This window comes from Panthera tigris, chromosome A3, assembly GCF_018350195.1.
Source record: "Panthera tigris isolate Pti1 chromosome A3, P.tigris_Pti1_mat1.1, whole genome shotgun sequence".
In the NCBI taxonomy this organism is placed as follows: Eukaryota; Metazoa; Chordata; class Mammalia; order Carnivora; family Felidae; genus Panthera; species Panthera tigris.
Genome location: NC_056662.1, coordinates 25,546,835 through 25,570,961, shown reverse-complemented (window position 1 = coordinate 25,570,961; position 24,127 = coordinate 25,546,835). Strand labels below are relative to the sequence as shown.

The 24,127-nt window shown below is 50.1% G+C and overlaps 2 protein-coding genes across 8 annotated transcripts in view; one reads left to right on the top strand and one right to left on the bottom strand.

The window, feature by feature from the left end:
• The window catches only part of CDK5RAP1 (CDK5 regulatory subunit associated protein 1), a 191,084-nt gene that overhangs the window by 69,142 nt on the left and 97,815 nt on the right, over positions 1 to 24,127 (bottom strand). The window lies entirely within an intron of this gene.
• Positions 1,128 to 22,573, top strand: BPIFB1 (BPI fold containing family B member 1). Of its 3 annotated transcripts, none has more exons than XM_042980618.1 (16): positions 1,128 to 1,201; positions 3,520 to 3,676; positions 4,653 to 4,794; positions 5,401 to 5,508; positions 6,429 to 6,578; positions 7,333 to 7,414; positions 10,382 to 10,445; positions 12,217 to 12,305; positions 13,300 to 13,479; positions 14,413 to 14,466; positions 14,982 to 15,140; positions 16,942 to 17,009; positions 17,507 to 17,552; positions 18,453 to 18,516; positions 19,453 to 19,529; positions 22,404 to 22,573. In XM_042980618.1, the coding sequence occupies exons 2-16, from the start codon at positions 3,562 to 3,564 to the stop codon at positions 22,434 to 22,436; spliced, it is 1,431 nt and encodes a 476-aa protein (XP_042836552.1). In that variant the 5' UTR covers positions 1,128 to 1,201; positions 3,520 to 3,561; the 3' UTR covers positions 22,437 to 22,573. The 3 variants fall into 3 exon arrangements, with proteins under 3 accessions (XP_042836552.1, XP_007073734.2, XP_042836551.1); XM_007073672.3 differs by having other exon boundaries at positions 1,149 to 1,307; positions 12,220 to 12,305; XM_042980617.1 differs by having other exon boundaries at positions 1,149 to 1,307.

Sequence of the window (24,127 nt, the reverse complement as noted above, 5' to 3'; positions counted from 1 at the left end):
GTGCCTTTGGTGAGCCCGGGGCTGCCGACAGGTTAAATGAGGCAAGGTTTGTACCCAGGCAGTGGGTGATAGGGGTCCTGTGGGACCATGGCTTTGTTCCCTCGGTTCGCAGGCACGCCTCATTACTCATTCGTTCCACACATGTTCGCGGAGATTCCTGAAGGCGGACGCAAGGCACAGTGGGTATAATCATTCCCCAGTGAATCACTGAAAGTACTTGCTAAGTGCTACGTGAGCATGCACCTCAGTTCACGCTCTCAGCAGCCTGTGCGGGACGTGCTACTATATCATCCCCACCGTATCGATGAGCACACTGAGGCCCAGAGAGGTGAAGTACTTTCCCCAGGGTCACACAGCAAAGAAAGGCCCATCCTATTACAAGCAGTGATAACATAGCAACAACCACTCACATTTATTGAGCACGTACTCTGTGCCAGGACCTATGCTCTGAGCTGTGTCCGCTGTGCTCCTCTCAGCATACTAGTACGTGGGTGCTACTATTGTTCCCATTTCACAGATGAAAAGCTGAGACTTGGAGAAGTTAGGGAATGTCCCCCAAGTCACATATCATGGAAATGGTGGAGCTAGGACGCGGACCCAGACTGTCCTCAGGACCTTTTATATCTGCCAAGCTGTAGAGACATCCCCAGATAGGTTTTGAAGTCAGAGTTCTGGCTGAATCCTGGCTCTGCCATTTGCTGACTGTGTGAGGCAGGTTCCTCCGTGGTGACGTTGTGATAATGGTACTGATCCTGGTGGGGACGAGGTTCCATCGACACGACCAATGTAAAGCCTAGGGTGGCACCTGCCATGTTGTAGGCGCTTAATACATCATCACTGCTACCGTTCTCATCATTGTCCCCGTGGGAGTGACTGTCCAGAAGGCAGGGAGCCCCTTTCACAGGCCACACTGTGCCTGATTCAGTTCCTCTGCCAGGTGCCCCAGCGCCCCGCCCACCCCTCATGGTGGCCCAGACCCTCCTCTCTCCAAATCCTGGGAAGCTGGAGTCCCAAGGCTGCCTCCAGGCAGGGATGTGGTTCACCAGCAGCCACAAATATTTACCTTGGAGACCTCAGCCCAGCCCAAGGTCTCAGCCCAAATGCAAAGGGTGACTTCCCAGACTGGGGTGTGTAAGATATAAGGTTAGACTTCCAGACCCAGTGTCCGAGGAGAGAAGACTGAGGACTCCGGCGTGTCCAGGTAAAGGTGTAGGAAACGGCCTGAAAGCCTAGGGCACCAGAAAGGTTCTAAGCTGGAGACACCTGTTGCAGTCAGGTCAAGACCAGGAGGGAGGCCTGGCCTGGAGGTAAGCTCCCTTAGTCCACTAGGACCCTCCTAGTAGAGGGTAGAGGCTCTCAGTTCTCAGCTCCCTTGCCCAGAAGACCAAAGAGCAGTGACGAAGGAATTGGACTGGCTGAGTCTTTCCTTGGCCTGATCCCAATGACATAAACCCACCCTGCACACACCAATTATTCTGTGCCCAGCTCTATGCTGGAGTGATTCTGGGGACAAAGAGAAGTATCAGACTAACCGGGCCCTCAAGTAATTCCCAACATGGGCCAGTGTGATACATGCTGTGCTCAAGGAAAGACCAGGGACATTGTGGTAAAGAGCAGTCAAGAAAGGCTTCCTGGAAGAGGTGGCATGTCACTTGAGAAGCCAAGCAGAAGTTGGCTGGACAAAGGAAGAGAGAAAGGCATCCCATTGTAAAGGGAACCGCATAAGCAAAGGCCAGGAGGTGAGGCATGATGTGGCGGGTGTGGGTATGGTGCTTGGATCTGGGGAGGAGACACTTTTCCACAGGAGGGGATGCTACCATACTATTGGCTCCCTGAGCACTCTGATCAGAGGACAGGGTGGTGTGCAAAGATCATGAAGGGAAATAGGGTCAGGGTGTTTGAAAGAAAAAGATTATGGAGTGGGGTGGGGGCTTCCTGGGCAGAAGAGCAGGGTGCCGGGCACTACCTCTCTTACCTTCTGGCTTTGATTCCAAGGTGGTTCCTTCTGACCCCAGTATTAGTTATACTACCATCATCATAAAAACAGCCAATACGCATGAACACTTGTGGCTCATTCAATCTTCCCAACAACGCTGTGATACAAGTACTGTAATTACCCCTTATTTTTACAGATGGAAAACTGAGGCTCAGAGAGGGTAAGTCATTTGCCCAAGATCACACAGCAAGTGGTAGCAGCAGGCCTCCAGCTCGGGTCTATCATGGGCCCTGAGGCCCATGATATTTCTCCTCCACTCTCAGTCTTGATGGCCCAGACCTGCTCGATTGGGCTGGCTCAGATTCCCCGTTTTCCCAAGGCTCCCGAGGCCATTCATTCATTCAGCAACCATTTATTTATTAGACACCCACAGGTGTTTGGGACACAATGCCAGGTGCTTGGGACACAATGGGGAGCAGGTAGACCCAACACTCCTCCCAGAGCTCACAGCCCAGTCTGGGAGACAGATGTTGAACCATTATAGCAAGTGTCTCGGAGAGCTCGTATTGCCCTAGCCGAGAGACACATGCCATCCAGATGCCATGCTTGTCTTTGGCAGCAAGAAACCCACATGCTGAGCCAAGCAAGGGCTTGGATCTCCAGGTCAGCATCTTCCCTCCCTCCAAGTAGGAGGCAGAAGTTTGCCTGGGGGCTTGGAGACTGAGCCAGGGTGCAGGCTGGAGGGCTCAGGACCAGCTTCCAGGGGCTGACGCTCTGCCCCATGGAGGGCACAGAGCAGCCAAGGAGCAGCCAAGTCCCTCTGCCAGGAGGCACCCACGGGCCTCTTCCTCCCTCTCTCTGCCCTTCTCTCCCTGGGTTCAAGCAGCCACCTATCCCTTCTCAGGCCCCTTCGCATCAATCAAGCAAATTTCCTGCCCACTTTGCGTCCTACCTGAATAACCATTGCCCTCCCTTTTCCAAACGTCCTGTCCTGGGCACACAGCAGTCCCCAAGGCAGCATTTCTCCAAGCATAGTCCAGGGCCTCTGACTGCAGGAAGGGAAAAACTTTACAGAGAAAGGGAAATGTGAGCAGAGTTTAAAGGATGAATAAGAGTTCAGCAGGCAGATAAGGAAGGGGAAACACACTACCGGAAGCAGGAAGAGTTAGAACAAAGGCACAGAAACAGGAGAGAATGGGGTTATATTCTGGGAACTTCGAGCAGTTTGGAATGACTGGAACTTTATAGAGCAAGAGGGGAATAAGCAGGAGGTGAAGCTGGCCAAGGTTGGATTGTAGAGGGTTTTAAGTGCCAGACTCTATGAAGGCAGGTACTATTTCATTAGGCCCATTTGCTAGATGAGAAAACTGAGGCAGAGAGGCTAAACTGATTATCTAAGGCCACACAACTAGCACCTAGTGGCAGAGGCAGGACACAGACCCAAAAGTCGGGCTCCAGAGCCCACACTCTTAACCACATCACTAAACAGCCTCTTCTGGACTTTATGCCCCAAGTCACCAGGCATGGTGGGCCTGTCCTTGACCTCTCTGCCCAGCTAACAGGGCCTTCTGTGCTCACCCCAGGTTCCTTCACCTATCACGCGCTGCTCACCGATCCCCAGAAAGATGGCTGGCCCATTAACCTTCACCCTCCTCTGTGGTTTGCTGGCAGTGACTTTGGCTGAAACCACCCTCCGCCCCCCTGCGGTTCTTAGCCTCGGCCGTGAAGTCATCAAAGAGAGTAAGTCTCCGCTGCCCAAGCCTCACTGCCATAAGGCAAGAGGGCAGGTGGAGTGGCCCTCCGAAGGAGGGAGGGAGTCCCCCATCACTGGGGGTGTGCAAGGCACAGCTGTGATTCCAGATCCAGGGTGAGACTCGAGAGGATGAGTTATAAAGATTAGGAGTGTCTATGATCTCAAGAGTCCACGATTCCAAGATCCTCCCTTAAATTCCATGATTGCACTGGGCCCCTTCCTTCTTTACGTCCCTCCAGAGCCTCCATGGACAAGGCTCCACATTTTGCCAGCTGGCAGAGGAGGAATATTTACGGGGCCCACCTCCATCGTCACGGAGCAGACAAAAAGATGCGGGCTGAGGGAGCTGGGGTATTTATACCGCGATTCCCATCAGTCATGGGCTGAGGGCTGCTTCTGGAGCTGCCTCTGGAGCAGCTGGAACTTCTGACCTGCTCTTCATACAAGCCAAATGGGCTCTGGCCGCGGGGGGAAAGTCCAGCAGGGACCAGAACCCAGGACTCCCGGCTTCTCCTATCTCAGCTCGGCACCTGAGGCTCTTTGGACAACAGGCCCATATGATGTGGGTGCCAGAGAATTGTTAGCAAGTGTGTTTTGGCAGCAAAACCAGCCCCAACACAGTCTTGTGGGTTCCCTGCCTCTTGGCTCCAGAGCTTGCTGCCGGCTGGCGGGTGGGATGCAGGTCCATACGCCGGTATCCTGGCCAGTGTTCCCGCAGAGGCTGGCAATGCTCGGAGCGTGAATGGTCCCACCTATGCCCCTACCTTCGTCTTTATGTGAAAACGGCTCATCTAGACCACCATCCTCAAAGCCATGTCTCCACAGCAGACGGTCATCCATCCCCTTGCCCTTACATCCGGGTCCAGGTAGCCCTGAGCGATGCCCCCTCCCAGCCTGAAGCCACTGCCATGCCGTCCGTCTTGCCCCTCCTGCTGGACCCTGATTTCTAGGATCTGCCTCCAGGGCTGACACGGGAGCTGAAGGATCACGACGCCGTCAACATCCTCCAGCAGCTGCCACTGCTCAGCACCATACGGGAGAAGCCAGCCGGGGGCATCCCCATACTCGGCAACCTGGTGAACTCCATCCTGAACCATATCATCTGGTGAGTGGAGCGGGACAGACCTAGGCGCTAGCTCGTTCCCCACACCTCCTTCAGAAGCTCCCAGAGGAGTTAACGATGACCGTAAGAGAGTGACACAGGTACCCTAACAGGGTGACCCCAGAGGAAGTTCCCCTGGGGTAGGAGAGCGAAGGGATAGAGTGACACTTCTCAGTGGAGGTAACAGGAGAGCCAATGACTCCGTGCTCACCAGAAGACAAGAAGAAAATGGCATTCCAGGCAGTGGGACCAGCCTGGGCAAAGGCACAGACGGGTGAGAGTCCGTCAGAAGAGCTGGCACTCAAGCCCCCAAGGTGAGGACGGAGGTCAGCGGGGCCACATCACAAAGAGTCTTCCCAGCCAGCCCAAGGAACTGGGATTAGTCTCCAACATGGGGGAATCATGGGAGCATTTTGAGCAGTGGTGACAGGGAGGGAGGGGGCCAGGCCATGCTGGCGAGGAGTCAGGGGACAGGACTTAGGTCCAGCTGCTGGCCAGAAACCCCTGGCTGGCCACCAGGGGAGACAGGAAAGATGCAGTGGGCAGGTTTGGGGATGATACTCAGCTGAGCATAAGGCATGAATCTCATGTCTCCCATGTCCCACCTAGGCTGAAAGTCACCTCAGCCAACATCCTCCAACTGCTGGTGCAACCCTCAGATGAAGGCCAAGGGCTGGCGGTCAAGATCCCCCTGGACATGGTGGCTGGACTCAACACGTGAGTGTCTCCTCAGTCAGACACAGCAGGCCTGACAGGTTCATTTACACATCGCCCCTTTTCTCCAGGCAGGTATCTGGTAAAGAGAGTCCCAAGCAGAGGGAAGAGCAAGTGCAAAGATCCTGAGGCACCTGCTTTGTCCAAAGAATGGCAAAGAGAGTGGAGAGAGGGGGAGAGAATGGTGGGAGGTGAGGGCTTTGTGGCGCTTTGTGGGCCAAGGTGAAGACTTGGCTTTTACTGAGTGAAATGGGAACCATGGAGGGTTCTGAGCAGAGGAGGGACAAGACATGATTTAACTTTTAAAGAAACCCTCTGGCTGTGTGTTTGGAGGCAGGGAGGGTGTCCAGAAGGGAGGGTGTACTGTTACATTCAGGAGGAGCCAGCGATGGCTTGGACCAGGGTTTGGAGGCAGGAAGGTGGTGAGCAGTGATCAGACTCTGAATATGTTTCAGAGGTAGGTAGAAGAAACAGGATTTTCTGATGGACAGAATGTCAGAGAGAGAGAGAGAGAGAGAGAGAGAGAGAGAGAGAGAGAGAGAGAGATTGAGAGAGGTCAAGACTGTCCCCAGGGATTTTGCCTGTGCAACTGGCAGGATGGAGTGGTCAGCAACCAAGACGGGAACGATCATGAGAGGAGCAGGTTTGGGGAAGGAGCTGGAGTTCAATTTTGTACATGTTAAATTTGCAGCACCTGTCAAGACATCTGGGTACAGAGTTGGGTATCAGTTTGGGAGCTGTTGACATATGCAGAGGATTTAAACCAGGAGAGGGATCCAAACCCTGAGCCTGGGACATGGTGGGGTAGAAACTGGGGGAGATGCAGAGAATCAGCAGAGGCGCTTGAGCTGGGAGGTGAGAGAGACAGATGGCATGTTTGCCCGGACCTGGGGCTGAGACAGCACGGACATCTCCACTCCCAGGCCCCTGGTCAAGACCATCGTGGAGATGCACATGCAGACAGAGGTCCAAGCCATCATCACAGTGAACGCCAGTGAGAGGGGCCACACCCACCTCGTCCTCGAGGACTGCTCCAATAGCCATGGGAGCCTGCGCATCAGCCTGCTGCAAAAGTGAGTGTGGCCACCTGCCTCCGGGTTCCCACCATGCCCGGGAGGGGACCAGGTGGTGGCCTTTCCCCATTTTACAGTTGGAGAACACTGAAGCCCAGAGAAAGAAAGGGACTTATATCCCTCCTGACTCTTGGCTGAAGCTCCTTCCAGGGAATCTGTGATGCCAAAGAAAGTTCAAGACATCAAGAGCTGAATCAAGGATGGTGGGATTTCAGGCATCATGCCAGGAAGTGGGGCAAACATTTGAAGGCGGAGAGGAGCCACATTCCTAGGGCGCCTCAAACCACCTCAGGCAGCCTTGAGTGGAGCATTGGGTACAAACACACTTTGGAGTCAGGCAAATGCATCGTCTTCATTCACTGTCTGTGCAATGCTGGCAAGGTGCATTCCTATGCCTCCGCTTCCAGGCCACAGTGACAGGACGAGATCAGGCTGCAGCCATAAGCATTCCCCACAGTGCATGGCAAACAGCCGGTGCTCAAAAACGTGCTTTCCTCCACTTCTTATCAGGAGAATGGGGACAAATGCCAATGCCATCATCCCAGTCTCCAGCACACATTTCTAAAGACAACCCCCAGCCCCTAGTTTGTGAGAAGTCTCTGCCACCATCTACATCTGGCTGGGGGTCTACTCCACACTCCGTGCTGTGTGGCCATGAGCAAGTGTCTTCTTCCCCTGGGCTCTGTGTTCCCTTCTATAAAACAGCGTCATCTCTGGCCCTTCCTAATCTCTCTCCCCTTCTCCTCTCCGCAAGGCTCTCCTTTCTGGTCAACTCCTTAGCCAACAAGGTCATGAGCCTCCTGGTGCCAGCCCTGCCCAAACTGGTGAAAACCCAGGTAAGTGGAATCACGGCCTCTCTGGCCTGCAAAGATTGCTCCCCCTGTGGGTCTGGGGTGGAACTGCAAGCTGGTGCTAAGGGCCCCGTGTCTCCTTGAGTTAGGAAAACTCTGGGCCTGACCATTCTTTCAGTGGCTCATTGAGGCAAAGGTAACAGAACTGCCAGAAGTCACCCAGGAGGCCTTGAACAGCGATGTGCTGATAAATTATTAACAACCGACTCTCGAGAGGTTGAGGGGAAAGGAAGCCTGATTTGAAGCACTTGCTGATTTCTCTGGTATAAACACTTCCTCTGAGGCCAATTTCAAGCTACTAATGTGATGTCACTGAGCAGAGTTGGGAAGAATGGCACAGGAGCACACTATTGTATGGTATTTCTGCCACACGGATACAAGAGATGTAAATAACCTCAAGAGCAATAGATAAGAGTAAAATATAACAAAGTAATCAGGAAGTGATGAGTTTTGAATTCTCATGAGCTTTGCTTTTATTTATTTTATTTGGTTTTATTTAGTTATTTATTTAGAATTTAATTTTTAATAATGTCTGGGTTTAGCACATGGCTCAGAAATTCCTGAAAACTTAACAGTTGGCCCTTGCAAATTGGTCCAGGCTGGTTCTAGCATACATGAGTCTCCTATCAACCTGATCAACCTGTGGTCTTCAGGGGTCTGTCCCCCACCAGGCCCTGCTGGATCTATCTTTCTGAGGCAATAAACATACATTAATCTCAGTGTATATGTCCCTTATAGGGCACATATACAGTGAATTATAACTGTAAGTTGGATTCATTCACTCTGACCATTGATTTCCACTGTAAATTTCAAGATGGGTTCACCACAGTGGGCCTCCTGGAGATCAAAACACCTTGTCAGATAACTGATGTTCTTTATAAGAAAACTTTTTTGAATTGAAAAGGTGATATAATAACTGAAATGACTTGGGGGGAAAGTGCCCATAATCCTTCTACCTTAACTTGGCACCTATTCTCTCTTTTGTGTATATATTGCCTTCCAATCTCCATCCATATGCATTCATAGTTTTATGTGGCTCTTCTCAGCATCAATATAATTTAATAGTCCTTAAGCTATACGCATGTTCTATGCCACTATATAACATTCATAATTATTGTAATAGCTGCATCATACTTTATACTTCACTAAACCATGCAGAGAGACTTCTAAAAAGAATCTGAAAATGAAGAATTTTGTAAAATTTGTCTCTTCTTACATGAGATATTTTTTTCTTTTAAGATTTTATTTCTGCTTAGAGGTAGGAGTTTCTGAAAGTAGGACCCAGCTAGAAATTTTTTCCCAGTCTCCAACAAAATCATATTTTAACTGGCATCATACTTCACCAGCTAAAAATGTATTTTCCACTAGAAAATATGGCATAAAAATGTTCTTTGCATAATATCTCTTTTTAAGGGTGAAAGTTAAGTATAATGAATGATTCGAGAAAATTGGCATTTTGTTAATCACTATCGTTTCCCCACTGTGACTCAGTGGATTTGATTCAACGGTCATGTGAAAATTTTGCCTGAAATGAAGAGAAAAGGCACAGCATGCTTAAATCTGACAGGAGCCCATCTAGAAAATGCTGAAGCCCTTTCCAGTGATTTACACTGGAATGTAAATGTGGGCCCCAGCCCCAGCTGCACATCAGAACAACCTGGGATAGCTTTTTAAAATACTGATAGATACTCCAATGTCATGGGTGTGGGTGGTGCCCTAGTATCCTAGAGGGTTCTAGCTGGTATCCCAGATGATTCTAATGGGTAGTTAGGGTTGAGAGCCACCGGTGGAAATGAAAGAAAGAGAGTTGTGAGAGATGATTGCCAGCGACACCCTTCCCATGAGGAACAGGCTGGTCCCTGGCAGGTGAGTGGGTCTCCGAGCCCAAGCCCCTCGTCCTCCCTGGGTTCTGGGTTGGCAAAGCAGCTGGGGGCAGGGAACGCGTTTTTCACAGAAAAAAGTTAACTGTTCATAAAAAACTTTCATAGGAAAAGTTTCTCAAAGTGCACTGTCCTCTCTCAAGAGTGGCAATGGGTGATCAAGCAGAAGATTCTTCCACCAGGGATATTGCATCTAAGACAAAGTGACAAAATCTCAGTGCACTGCCCTAGAAAATGTGCTGCCTAGAGCAGAGAACAAGGCTCTGGAGTCCCATGAGCAAGTGAATGAAAGGTTTAACCTTCTCCTTAAGCAAAATAGGTGAGGCCAGGATTAGGTTAGACCAGAGCTTCTTACCTTCAGCGTTACTGACAGTTGAGTCATATAATTCTTTGTTGTGGGAGCTGTCCCACACTCTGTGGGGGTGTTTAGTGGCATCCCTGGCCTCTATCCACTAGATGTTGATAAACCCTCCCCCCAGTTGTGACAACTAAAAATGTCTCCAGAAAGTTCCAAATATCTCCTAGGCAACAAAATCAGCCCCCTGCTGAGAACTGTTAGCAGTCTTAGGGGAAGAAGAGCTCACTGGGCAAAGGGACGTGTTGGAGCTAGAAACCCACAAAAGGCACAGAGATTGTTCATGAGTCTGGCTGGGTCTGCCTTGCCCGCCCCCGTTCTAGAGTCTGACATGCAGAAGGAACTCAGTAAACAGTGGTTGAATAAGTAAGTGAATGAAGAAATGAATTCTCCATTTCCCTCTTCTGGAAAACATGGGCTCCTGTGAACAGGAGAAAGAGTCTGATGGGGAGGGCAGCTGGCTGGCCAGGCACATCGTGGACATAGGGGAAGGGACAAACCATTGCAAAAGATCCCAGGCAACACCAGGGGCTGGGGAGGGCTCCGGACGGCACGGATGGCTGGCGGAGTGGACACAACACCAAGTCCTCAATCCCATAGGCAAAAACCTCTATGGCCATGGACACATGGGCTCAGGCTGGGTGGGCCAGACACGGATCACTTGGGGTTAGGGTCCGGCCCCTCAGTAATGGAGTCTCTGCATTTGTGCTGTTGCAGCTGTGTCCTGTGATCAAGGAGGCCTTTGAGGACATGCATGTGGACCTCCTGAGCCTGGTGAGGGGTAGGTGAGCTCTCTCCCACCTTTTTCCTTTGCTGCCAAGCTGGCCTCCACGCTCTGGCTCTGCCCAGAAGAGGCCTCCCAAGTCACATCTGCACAGCAACTTGGCCCAGCAGCAAGTGAATGAGCATCCATGGATCCCTCCCAAAGATAAGCAGACAGGAATTCACCACAGCTGTGACTTCACAAGGACCTACCATGTGCAAGTTTATGTGAGCCAGATTTCCAAGTTCAAATCCCAGGTCTGCCACTGACTTGTTCTATCACTTTGGGAAAGCCACTCCACTTCCTTATCCTCACTTTCCTCATCTGTAAAATGGGGCTCATACATCCCTACCTCACAAGATTGTTAGTGAGGATTACAAGTCTACAGGAAAGTCCCAGGCACACGGCAGGTGCTCTCTGCCTGGCACAGAGAAGAGTTTGCAAATGTGAGCTGAATGGATGAATGAGTGAATGAATGAATGAATGAACAGATGCTATAGCAATTACTGTGGGCTTATTGAGGAGAGAAAACAAGGGAAAAGACAAAATGTGTGCTCAGGAAGGAGGTCGTTTCTCCCTTCCCAAGAGTAGCAGAGATGGGAGGACCCAGGCTTCTGTCCCTACGTCACAACTGTACTGTCCTCAGAGGTCTCAGAGTGGGGATTAGCGGGAAGAAGAAAATTCTTCCATCCACTGTTTCAGGATCTGAAGAAGCTCACTCAAAGGGTGACCATGGAGGAGAGGGGAGAGAAGAATGGAATTAGTACACATTGAACACCCACAAAGCACCTACTGGGCTGGGTGTTTTATATACACTGCCTCAGTGACTCCTCAGATAATTCCATAAAGTGGCCATCATTACCCCACTTCACAGATAAGAAAACTGAGGCTCAGAGAAATTAAGTCATTTTCCAAGTTCACAGAGGAAATTAGGGATGAGGAAGGTTTGAACTCAATTCTGCAAGTTCCAAGTCTGGAGTCCTTCATATATGGGCCAACTTAAATAGGTACCAGTCCTGTAAACCTACGAAGCACGTATTACTGTTATACCTACCCCCATTTTAAGAGGAGAAAATTGAAGTTCAGAGGTAGAAACAGACTAGCCAAGGCTACTGAGGCTCAAAGGGAAGTCTGTCTGGCTCCTCTTTTCCTCAGGAGCAGGGCAGGAGGTCTCTCCAGGGGAGCAGGGGATCCAAGGATTCACTGCCCCCGCCTGTCCCTGAACCCCTCTGCAGCCCCGCCCATTCCCAGGCCCAACAGCCAGGGCAGATGAGACACCACTGCCACCTGGCGGCCAAGTGGGGAATCCTGAGGCAAACACAAGCAATCCTGTGCATAGATGGGCGTGCACCAGGTACTCTGTCCCAGGGGGGGATGCATGCAGATCACCATCCCCTGGAGGAGGTGGAGAGTTATAAGCAATAGTTCAGTCTTGTTCCAAACCAGGACTCTGGCACAGGACCGACTGGGTTCAAATCCTTTCACAGTATGACCTTGAGCAAGTCATTTTGCTCTTCTGAGCCTCAGTTTTCCCATCTGTAAAATGGGGGTAATAATAGGCCCTACCTGCTAAGGTTACTGCAAAGACCAAATGAGTGTAAGTGTAAAGGTTTAGCACAGCCTGCGGTGCTTGACATACGCTCAGTAAATGTCATTCCCATCATCATTATCAACACTGCTATTCCTGCTCCTCCCTACAAACAGAAAGCCCAACCGGCCGAATGCAGCCCCCAAAGCGCCCTGTCCAATACTGCCCTCCTCCCTCACAGAACTTTCTTCTTGTCCCAAGCAGCGCCCATTTCCCTCGGCTCTAACCACCTGGAGTTTGACCCTCTGTCTCCTGCCATCAAGGGTAATGTTATCCAGCTGAAGCTGGGGGTGAGTGTCATGGGGCCTCAAAAGTACAGCAGGGACATCACTGCCCTTCTCTCACCGCCAAAGATCAGACACCACGGGTCTGTTTCAGGGGAGAAGATACCGCTCAGGGTTAGGACACGCAGGCTGATTTAGAAAAATCTCCACGGGCCGAACGTGTCCCACGCACACCATCTTGATGGAGGAACGCCAGCAGGTGGAATCCAAGGGCTACACGCAGAACGTCAGCCCCAGTGATCTGTCCTCCGACCCCGTTTTCCCCACTCAGAGGCCAGAGTACGCACCGGTGCTCTTGGCCTTCCTCTCAGGCAAGCCCTGCCAAACCCCAAATATCTGACGACTTTGAAACAAGAGCCCAGGACCAAGACCCATCACTGGGGATCACACAGACCTAAGTTTCTCTCCCAGCTCCACAACTCCCTGGCTGTGTGACTTTGGGCAAGTTTTGTCACCTCGCTGAGGCTCAGTTTCCCCATCAGTAAAATGTAGACAATAAAGTCACCAAGAAGATGAAGTGGCAGGCAGAGGGGGCCAGTAACCGTCAGCTGTCTGTAAAATGTGAGGCCGTGCACTCACACTGGGGCTGGAGTCCCTGAGGGACCTGGCCAACCTGGAAAGCCTGAATCCCAGGCCAGTTTTCACGGATCTTTTGGGAAGCTGTCACAATCAAACATTTTAATCGATTTTGTTGCAGTTTTGAATTTTCCCTTCACCCAAAGGGTTTCTGAGATATCTGAGAACTTAAAACCTAAATGCTAAATAAGGTATCTAGGTTTTAAAAACAGAGATTAACTGAGGGGTGCTAGAGGAGTAGAGGTTGCTGGCCACCTGAGATAACTCATCACCTCGGGCAAGATACTGAATTCCAGGCTAAGCTTCCAGTCAGCAAATGCAAAAAGGGAAACAGGATGAACGGTGTCATTTTCTTCTAGGTTGCTATTGGCTAAGACTTTGGAGTTAAGGTTCCCAGCCAACTCTCTGCTTTGTGTCTCTTTAGGCCAAGTTGGTGAACTCTCAAGGAAATGTGACCAAGTGGTTCAAAGAGTCTGCAGTTTCCCTAACGGTGCCCGCCCTGGACAACACCCCTTTCAGCCTCACTGTGAGGCAGGATGTGGTGAATGCTGCGGTAGCTGCCTTGCTCCCTCAAGAAGAACTCGTAGTCCTGTTGGACTATGTGGTAAGTCTTGGCATGAGAGGACGGGGCCCCCTCTGCTACATCATGGGAATTTCCTGAATCAAGGGGCCTCAAGGACTGCCCTAAGCCTCTGAGCAGTAATCCCCTGTCAGGCTCAGTTTAAATCCCTCCAGTAATGAAGAGCTCACCCCCTCCTCAAACAGACCCTGACTCTAACATATGGCTCTAAAGCTGCAACTTTCCTTGTAACATCCAGCGCCAGACCCAGTTCTGTCCTCTGGAACCTGATACAGCCGCTTCCTCTACCAAATAAGAGTCCTGTCAAGCCAAAGGGCATCTTAGATATTGAGTGGTCCTGGGACAGCAATCGTGCCCCTGCTGTCCACTATGGAGCCCACGGCAGACATCACTAATCAATCAGGGTCCCCCTTACAATTGAGCCTAGATGCCGACACGGCCCCAGAATCCTTATATTAACCCAGCGTAGCAGACAATCACCACCCATCAGCTGGAGTGTGTCACCTCCTCTCGAATGACCAATGGGGAAACTGAGGCCCAAAGCTATGGGAGGGTGGCAGGAGTTCGGGTCAGCTGACAGGCAACAGATAACCAAGGTCTTGGAGATTAGAACTCAAGAGTAAGGGACCAAAACGATGAGAAAAGAGGAATGGTCACTGGCAACCACATTCATGACAATAGTAAGAATTGGGTCACTTCTCTATGTCCTCAGGGAGCAGAGAGCTAGCTGCCCAAGACCCAGAACCACCAACTCACAGTAAAACGCCAGGCCAGTGAGAACCCCATGCCCCGCAGCAGCTGACATAGGGGCTGTTTTCCACCAGTGACAGTCATGGGGCCTGGACCATCAGACCCACCAGGTTTTCTGGGGGTCTGGGGATCTGGGCAATGGGGCTGCTGGAGGTGTGCCTCCCTTTCCCCTCCAGCTGACCCACTCTGCCTTCCCCTCGTCCTCAGCTTCCTGAGCTGGCTCGCCAGTTGAAGTCAAGCATCAAGGTGATCAGTACCAAGGTTGGTCCATTCGCTGTCTGCAGTTTGATGGGTGCTCGCTGTGATCTGTGCACTGTCCTCTGAGGAGTAAAATACATGTAGGACTGTTCTGTTTCCTTCCAGCCCTAGTGTCTGCAGCAGACCGGGTCCCTGTCCTCACAGAGTTTCATTCTAACAAGGCAGTGTGACCTGCATCAATATTACACAGATAATATTTCAGTTACAAGTGTGGTGACAAGGGATAGATTCTAGGGGTTATGAGGGCATTACTGGGACACCTGATATAATCCAGGAAATTAGAGAGGGCTTCTCTGAAGAGAAGGGTATTCCAAACAGGGAGAAGCAAGACCAAGGGCTGTGAGATGGGGAGAACAAGAATTCATTCCAGGCTCTGAGAGAAGGACAGTGGCTGAAGTACAGAAAGGAAGTAGGGAGGCCAGGAAGGTGGACAGGAGCCAGGTCACAGGGGCTACATGGGGCCTGTGAGCCATGGGGAGGCACTTGGAAGGCCTCATGCGGATCTCATATCTTTCCAGGCTGCGGATCAGCTGGGGCCCACACAGATGGTGAAGACCCTAACTCAAGAGACCCCAGATCTCCTTCTGGATCAGGGTACTGCCAAGGTGGCCCAATTGATCGTGCTGGAAGTATTCGCCACCAATGAAGCCCACCACCCCTTCTTCACCCTGGGCATTGTGAGTCCAATTGTCTATGGCACGAGCAGCAACCTGGGGGACCTTCCTACTCACTGGTCTTATTCACCCCCTCTTGCTTTGCTGTTTCCAGCACTCTTGGCAGGGATGGGGGAGGGGGAGTTCTGAATCAAGAACCAGGAGCTTTGGTCCAACTCTGGTCCTATGACTTTATTAGTTAGGATCTTTAGGTAGAAACTTAATTCACATGCACAGAAGGAATTGTATTAGTTCATATAACTGAAAAGTCCAGACGGTCTAGCTTCAGAAATAGCTGGATCCAGGTGCTCAAACAATGGCATCTTCATTCTTCTCTTCCCACCTGGAAGCTGTGTTTTCCTATGTGCTGCCTTCATCCTCAGACAGATTATCTTCTCATGGAAGTGCCCAAAGCTGTATCAAGATATCAGGTTGGCAACATCAGCTGAACCAGCCTCTTTTCCTCCGGGTAGTTGCAGCAAAAGTCCCAAAGCTAATTCTCATTGGATGAGCTTGGGTCATGTGCCCATTCTTGAACCAATCAGTGTGGCTAGAAAAATACACCTGAGTCGGGAGTTTGGCTGTATCCAAACCACACAGACTGAGGGGGAGAAGGGTAATTCCTCTTCTGAAGTATGAGCAGAACTAAATCAGCTCCAAGTAAGTTCTTGATTGATTTTCTCAGTAGCCCCAGCAGGTCACATCTCAGAGTTTCCATGTAGCAGGGGGACTCTGTGGGTACAGGTATAGAGGTGGGGGGTCCCCAAAGGATAATCCCAATAGTATGGTATCTTAGGGTCGGGCCCTAGAAACAGAGCCTAAGAGAAGGATTCTTACAAAAGTATTTTATCGGGGAGAGCTGCCAGAGAGTCCCATAGAGGAGATCTGAGTGGGGCCCCAACCACATCCACGACAGAGGGCAAAGGGCAAAGACAAGGCAGGATTCGTGTTTGGGCACTGGAACCATGCTTAACCTAAGTATCCGGCTGTTGGTAGACTAAAGTTGACACTCTCCTTACAGCACGGTTGCTGCGTATAGTTGTGCAGGTTGTTCACCCACACTGTCAGGGGGTACTGTTCACAAAGAATACAGGATGCACAGTGCCCTGGCTTCCTATGTTAAAGGATATTCTGACCCCGCAACCAGCAGGAGGAAGGGACTGCCCATGCCAGCCTCGCTCTTTATTGACTTGGCCCCTCCTTGGCCAATGGCAGACACTTTTCAAAAGGCCATCAAGCCCAGGCCTGCAGGACAAGTCTGGTCTCTGGGTGCATCCGACCTGGAGCTGGAGCCTGGCTCTGCCCTCAGGCTCACCCAGCCCACAGGTCAAGTTGATGTATATCTTTGACGCCCATATTGGAGACCTTGCTAGCTACTGACCTTCCAATAATAACAAGGGTTAATATTTACTGGAGGCTTACTGGTCTTCTTTGTCCCTCAGTTTCCTCACCTTTACAATGGGGTAATAATAGGAGCCTCTTCACGGGGTTGTGAGGATCAAAGGAGATAATCAGATAAAGTTACTAAAACACTGCCTGACACACAATGAGGGCTCTGTGCATATCGACAGCTGTAATCATCATCATCATTGCCCACAACAACCCCATGTTGTAATCTGGTCAGCAGACGGTGGGTACAAATACTGTCTCATTTAATAGAAGAGGAAAGCGAGGCCCAGAGAGGCCAAACCCTTTCCCAAAGTCAGAGCCAGTAGCTGAGATCTAGACAGTGTCGACCTGACCCCAGATCCTCCTTCTATAACCTCACAGCCCATGCGTGACGCAACTCCTGAAAGAAATGGGGCCTGGGCTTCTCTCGTTGCAGGAAGCCAGCTCAGAAGCTCAGTTTTACACCAGAGATGACCGACTTATGCTCAGCTTTAACGAAATCAGGTAAACATGTAAATCACTGTCTCACCCTGTGACCAGTGGGATGTTTCGAATCTCTGGGGTGTGAGCATGGATGGAATAAAGGCTACTCCTAGATGGGCAGAAAGGCGACCTTGCCTGGACTATCCCGCTTTGGGGACCAAATGTCAGAGAAAGGGAAAGAAAGGAAAGTGGCCTTGCAGCAGCCATGGGAACAGCCTGCCCAGCACCATCCCCTCAGCTCATTCTAAACACCTCCAGGACAGCGGCTTTGACAGTCAAGCCCAGATGCTGACCCCAAGCCCAGAAGCACAGGGCTCCAGCTGCCTCTTGTACTTCTCCCCACACCCCATAGCCCTCCTGTTGCCCCAAAGGGAGTTCAGGGGTTGAAAACTAGAGCCTGCTGGAACAAGTCAAGCTCTACATAGTAGGTGTTCCATAAATAGTTGTTGAGTGAGTGAATGAATGAGTGAATGAATGAGCCTCTGAGGGGCCATTCTCACTGGCATCTTCTGTTGCAGTTCTGATCGAATCCACTTGATGAACTCAGGCATTGGCCTGTTCAACGTGAGTATTAATAGATTGTCCCTGGGGCACAGGGGACAGCCCGGGATGGTCCATTTCAAAGACAGACATTGACCAGGATTTGCTTCGAACAAGGTCCCCATAGGCAGCCCCGTGGTGGGCTGGCCAGCCTCCACGTTATCAGCCACAAAGTCCAACCTCCTGGCTATGGTGTTTACTGAGCACCTGCTATATGCCGGACACAGCTGAGAACATGCTAAATGCTCACAGATACACAATTACTTTTCTTCTGTAACATTTTGGTCCTAAATGAGAAAACAAATCCCTTCTTTTTGCAATCTCATTTTGCTCATGTAGACTCATCTCAGTGACCCTGGACAGCCCCTTCCCTGAGGTCCTCTGTTTCCCCAGCTGAGACAGAGTGGATCAGGGATCTCAAACTGGCTGCTTCCTGTCTCCTGCCATGGTTTCGTTTTGTTTTGTTTTTTGGTCCTCATGTTTTGTTTTGTTTTTTAATTTTTTTATTTATTTATTTATTTATTTATTTATTTATTTTTTGGCTAATTTTTAAGTGGGGAGGTTCTCACATGAAAATCAGAACTTCTGGCTTCACCAGAGAAGTCAAAAGTTGGGAACCAGGGTGAAATTCCCCCAGGGCAAATTCAGCTAGAACAGAGCAGTGGAGCCCCTGAGGGCAGGGAGTGCATCCCTCTAATATTCCCCAATCCCCCAGATGGGTTTGTATGTCTGGTCCCAGTATGTCTGGTCCCCTGGATCCCTCACAGCTCTCACTGGCAGAGGCCTGGAATTCCAGTATGTCTCCTGGCTGCCCTGATCCTGGGGCTGGGCCATACCCATTCTAGGAATAGCTGGGGGGGGGAGGGGGCAGGGGGGAGGACTCTGGATCCTCAGCCATGGTAACAATGCCCCTCTCTCTCACAGCCTGAACTTCTGAAAAACGTCACCACTGAGATCCTCAACTCCGTCCTACTGCCAAACCAGAATGGTGTGTCCCTTTGCTGTCCATCCCCCCCACTCCCTAGGGCTTTGAGGGCGGATGCTTCACTCCGCCTGCCTACATCTCACTTTCTGTCAAATTCCACCTCCTCCAGGAAGCCTTCCTGGTCACCCAACTAGAAATGACCTCTCCCATCTCCAACTTTCCAGCCCAGTTCCTTTACTAGTGCCAGTACATAGGCATGCAAAGACAAACCAGGCAATGCTCCCGCCTCACAGGGCTGATGGCAGAGAGACAGAGGTGTAAACAGACAACTAGGACACGCTCAAGGTGCCTCAGGTAGACCTGGGTTCAAGTCCCGATTCCCCTTCTTGTTGGCTACCTGGCCTTGAGCAAGCTGCCTTATCATCCTAACTCAGTTTCTCCATCTGTAAAATGGGAAAATAAAAGTACCTTGCTCAGGCACATAAAGGAGACGATGATTTTAAGGGGCTGAAAGAGGTGCCTGGCACAGTTGGGTCTCAACGTCTCTTAACTATTCCTGATGTTTGCATTGTTATTTGTGTTACTAGAGGTGGAAGTCAAGACAAAAGGTGGAATTACTCTACTTAAGCCCCAAGTTGGGGAGGGAGACGTGAATTACTAACCTATGCCAACGACATCTTTTTCATTATTTTATTAGAGTAGGAAATCTCAACGTACAGGCACCTCCCTTGTGAATGACAGGGAGGTCATTCCTTATGACAGAACAGTCATTCTGGCTGTTCTTTAGCAGAAATGTGGGAGGAGGTGAAGAGTGCCCTTTGGAGCTACCAGCTACTGTGCTGGAAGCACGGGGAGGGGAGATGAGCCTGGGTGGATGCTGGGGCCAGAGAACCGGCAAGAAGCATGAGGCACAGTCCGAATTGGGTGTGCCAGGTCCCGAGTTCCCTGCCCACGGCTGCTCTATCCCACCCCAGTCTCTGACCACATTCGTTATTTCAGGCAAACTAAGATCCGGGATCTCGATACCGATGGTGAAGGCCTTGGGATTCGAGGAAGCTTCGAGCTTTCTTACCAAGGTGAGTGGGATTAAACATCCTGCCCCAGGGAGGGCACAGTTGCTGGGGGAGCCCTGAGCTGGGAGGTAGGGCCCGCACTCCAATGCTGACCCCACTGGTCACTCATGGGGGGCCTTGGACAAGTCCCTTCTTTTCTCGTGGCCTCACTTCTTCATCTATAAGTGTAAGAGTGCGACTGTCCTAGCCTGGGGTGCATTTGTCTCCGGCTCTTTCTGTTCTACCTGTTATTCATTCATTCATTCATTCATTCACTCATTCATTTGTTCATTCATTCAGTAAGGCTTGGCACACAGTAAATGCTCAATAGATGCTCGCTGAGCAATGTCCCCTTGACACCTACTAGGGAGTGAGGCTATCACAGCATCACTCCCACCCCCAAATATTATCATTAACAATATTTAATAGCCCATAATCACTCTGTGCCATTCAACAGCATCTTGTTCAGTCTTCACACTCACCCTATGTGGTATATCCCCATTTTGCAGACAGAGAAACTGAGACTTGTGAATGACAAATCCATTTCCAAGGACACACACAATAGGTGGCAAAGTTGGGATTTGCACTCTGCACCTGCCCTCATAACACCTGCTTTGGTCCCCAACTTCTGCAGGAGCCAATGACAGTGAGGTGGGCTCCTCTCAGTCAGCCAGCCAGTCAGCAGGCATTTATTAAGCACTTACTGTGTACCAGGCACTGATCACAACAGTGAACAAAACAGACAGAAACCCCTGCCTTCTTGGAGTTTCTAGTCCACTCTAGGTGGGGGAGACATTGAAAGCAGATTTTTTTTTTAGTTTATTTACTTATTTTGAGAGAGACAGAGACAGCATGAGTTGGGGAGGGGCAGAGAGAGAGAGACAGAGAGACCGAGAATCTCAAGCAGGCTCCGCACTGATGCGGAGCCTGATGCAGGCCCCGAACCCACAAAACCGTGAGATCATGACCTGAACTGAAACCAAGAATAGGATGCTTAACCAACTGAGCTACCCAGGTGCCCTGAAAGCAGAATTATTAAGAATTAAGAAAATCCAGGGAGGTTGGGTGGCTCAGTCGGTTGAATGTCCAACTCTTGATTTCAGCTGAGGTCATGATCACACAGTTCATGAGAGATCAAGCCCCGCATCAGTCTCTGTTAAGCAGCACAGAGCCTGCTTGGGATTCTCTCTCTCTTGGTCTCTCTCTCCCTCTTTCAAAATAAATAAGATTTAAAAAAAACAAAAAAGAAAAAGAGGGGCACCTGGGTGGCTCAGTCAGTTAAGTGTCTGACTTCGACTCAGGTCATGATCTCCCAGTCTGTGAGTTCGAGCCCCGCGTCAGGCTCTGTGCTGACAATTCAGAGCCTGGAGCCTGTTTCAGATTCTGTGTCTCCCTCTCTCTGCCCCTCCCCTGCTTGTGCTCTGTCTCTCTGTCTCTCTCTCTCAAAAATAAATAAAACATTAAAATTTTTTAAATAAATAAATAAAAAGAAAATTAAAAAAAGAAAAGAAAATCCACAGGTGATTGCCCACCCTTCCATGGCCAAGGTGTCCAACCTAAGGCCAGAAGGCCAAACTCCTATTAGTCCTGATTTTCCTAAAGTTGTGGATTGGTATCAGTGAATTCCTGAATTATTAAGTTCTGGAGAAATTCACAAAGGAAAGAAGTCTCAGAAATGCCTCACCACATGCCACGAGATCACATTGGTGGCAGGGTAGAAGGCTTTGTTAACTAGCTTCCAAGGCAAGTTGTGGATGACTTACTACCAGCTGCCCACCCCCAAAATCTGTGTCTACCCTTCAGCTGGCTGCGATGGACAAAAACAAGGACAGTGCTGTGGATAGTACAGAGAGAGGCTGAAAGTCTAGACTCAGAAACCAGAGGACCATTTCAATCCCGGCTCTGCCTCTCTCTAGCCATGGACCTCAGGCAGGTCCTTCAGCCTGAGCCCAGCTTTCTCATCCATAAAACCCAGCAGACGTATGAATACACAGGTCTTACTCTAATGGACTACATTGCAATGATCCAGTTAAAATATAAGCAGTTTATCTAAAATACATACTACACTCAACTCATGTTGGATGAACAGCAGTGTCCATACAACTAAATGGCTAGAGCTTGGTTTATTTCACATATCTCTTCTTAGGAGGCATTTAGCTACTTTCCTCTATTTTTTTTTTTTTTTAAATCAACTTGCATTGCATGCTCCATCATTTGTACTTTGGGTTGGAAAGGTATTGTTTCATTCTTTGGGTCTGTTTCCAAGTTTCCTGTTTTGCTCTATTCATTTGTTTTGAGATAGCAGTCCATCGATTTCCTTTTTATAGATGTGTATATGTTTTAAAAGCTAGCCAGAGGAATGAATAAGTGGATAGATATGAGATAAAGCAAGTATGGTTTAGAAAAAGCTAATGACAGAAACTAGGTGCTAAGTACACAAGTGTTCACTGGAAAATTCTTTCCACTTTGCTCTGTTTAATAATTATCATAATAAAATATTGGGGGAAATCTAATAGGTTAAGTTCCTTCCATCACATTTAGTTTAAAAAAACAAGAAGAGCATTGTTAAAAAGTTAGCTTGCCTGGACCCAGTGAATACACCTAAGTATCTGCATTTTATGAAACTTCTTGGGGAGTTTTGGTGATCACCTGGGCTCGGGGATGACAGTCCTACACAATCCCATACTTTGCATGCAGACACTTTACCTGTGCTCCAGACCCCTACACAGCATCACTGTTCACAGACAGACCCTACTCCTCTGACCCTTCCAAGAATTCTGTGTGAGTTCAGGGTCATGATTCCCAAAGCCAGCGGTCACCTTGTGGAACACACACCAGCATAAACCACAACAAGGTAGGGGGTAAAACACTGAATTGGTTTTTCTCCTCCAACTCAAGGATTCTCTTGTGATCACCCCGGCCTCCCAGTAGAGCCCTGGACCACCCTCTTGTCTCCCGTGAAGACTTGGATGATGGCCATCCAGGGCAGGCTGGGTCCCAGTAGGAGTATGGAAGCCAGCTCTGTAGACTGTCTCTCTCTGCAATAAATAAATACTTGTCTGTGACTCCTACAGCGTGGAGTGTATCTTTGTCCAACTCAGGAGTCATTTGCAGGTTTGGGAACTGAACATCCAAGCCACATCTGAGTCATGTTTAGGCACATCTCAGCCAATCTGGCCTATGCCTAAGCTATGCCTGGGCCGTGCGTGGACTATATGAAGATAACATCCAAGATCATGGCTGCTTCCCTGGGTTTCAGGAATAAGGCAGTCATTTGTGCCCTCCTTCCTTCTGTGCCAGCCTCAATAACACCTATGGTGGGACCATCTCTTTGGTGGGGGACACATGTTTTGTTGATCTATACAGTGTGATGGATTGAGGGCTCTCTGAACAGTGTGACTCTGGAGAGAAATGAACTAGGGTTTGAATTCTGGCATGACCCCTCAACAGTAGTTTGACCCTTGGGATGTGGCTTCCCCTCTATGGGCCTCAGTTTCCCTCTCTACAAAATGAGGAGAATCATAGTCCCCACCTTGAATGGCTATCATGAGGATGAAATGAGAGAGAAGTGTTCCTGGCACATGGAAGGTACTCAGACAATGTCATCTGTGGGTGATGTCATCGTCACTATTGTTACCTGGACTTCAGGATGTTGGGCCTTATCACTAAAGGCCCCTCCCACTTGGACAATGTGTGACTGCCATTGTCTCCCTGATGTTAGCAGGTTCAAGACAGACAATAGGGCCCCTGTTCTCTAGACTCAGGCTTACCCCAGGACACAGAGGTCTTCAGGTACACAAAGGACCTCAGAGGATGGGACATTGGGTATTTCAGGAAAAGGCATTACCACCTTCAGGGTGTAAACAGTCAGGCGAATGGTGACAGCCTGGGAAGGCAGCCAGGAAGGAACTTCTCCTATCTACAAGACATGGGCGAGGCCAAGAGGGACACCAGGGGACAGGACAAGGCCCTGCTCGAGACACTTACACAGGGTCAGCAAACACTTGCTGGGCAGTTGCTGAGTGCCAGGCTCTGCAGCTTCCACATACACCCCCAACTCCCAGACACAACTTTGCCATCTGTTCTCCACACATCACATTCCACTGTTTCTCTAAATCGTACTGAGTCTGAGGTTTGAACCATCTCTGACCAGGAAGATGAGAAAGTCAACCTCCATCTTGTCTGGGGCAGGTCCCTCCTGGCTCCCTAGGGTCGTGCAAGGATCTGAGGGGAAGGGGGGCTTCGAGGAGCAGGGCCTCTCTCTGGTCTTTGGTCCCATCTGGTTCCAATGATGGGATCCCTGTTCCACCCACGACCCTTCAGAGGACAGTGGCTCCAACGCCCAGTCTGAGGCACTTCTCCGAAATAGCCATGGCTCCCGGGTTCCAGCCACCCATGACCTCTTTCTGGAGGAGGGGCTTCCTGGAGGTTGACGGATAAATAACCCGCTTCCTCACCGCCTGGGGCAGGGGGCAACTCCAACCCCACACAGCACCCCACAGGTCCGAGCTCAGGTGCCCACGGGGGTCACTTGCTCGAACACACCTTTCTGGGCCAGCTCCTTCTCCACCTCTTTCCCCCTCTACCAGCAACTCCTGGGATCACCTCTCAAATCAGCCACC

Coding starts and splice junctions, on each gene's coding strand:
- BPIFB1 (XM_042980618.1), top strand. CDS start 3,562: ATGGCTGGCCCATTAACCTTCACCCTCCTCTGTGGTTTGCTGGCAGTG. Junction 5,509..6,428: donor ATGGTGGCTGGACTCAACAC/GTGAGTGTCTCC, acceptor CTCCACTCCCAG/GCCCCTGGTCAAGACCATCG. Junction 17,010..17,506: donor CTCAGCTTTAACGAAATCAG/GTAAACATGTAA, acceptor CTTCTGTTGCAG/TTCTGATCGAATCCACTTGA.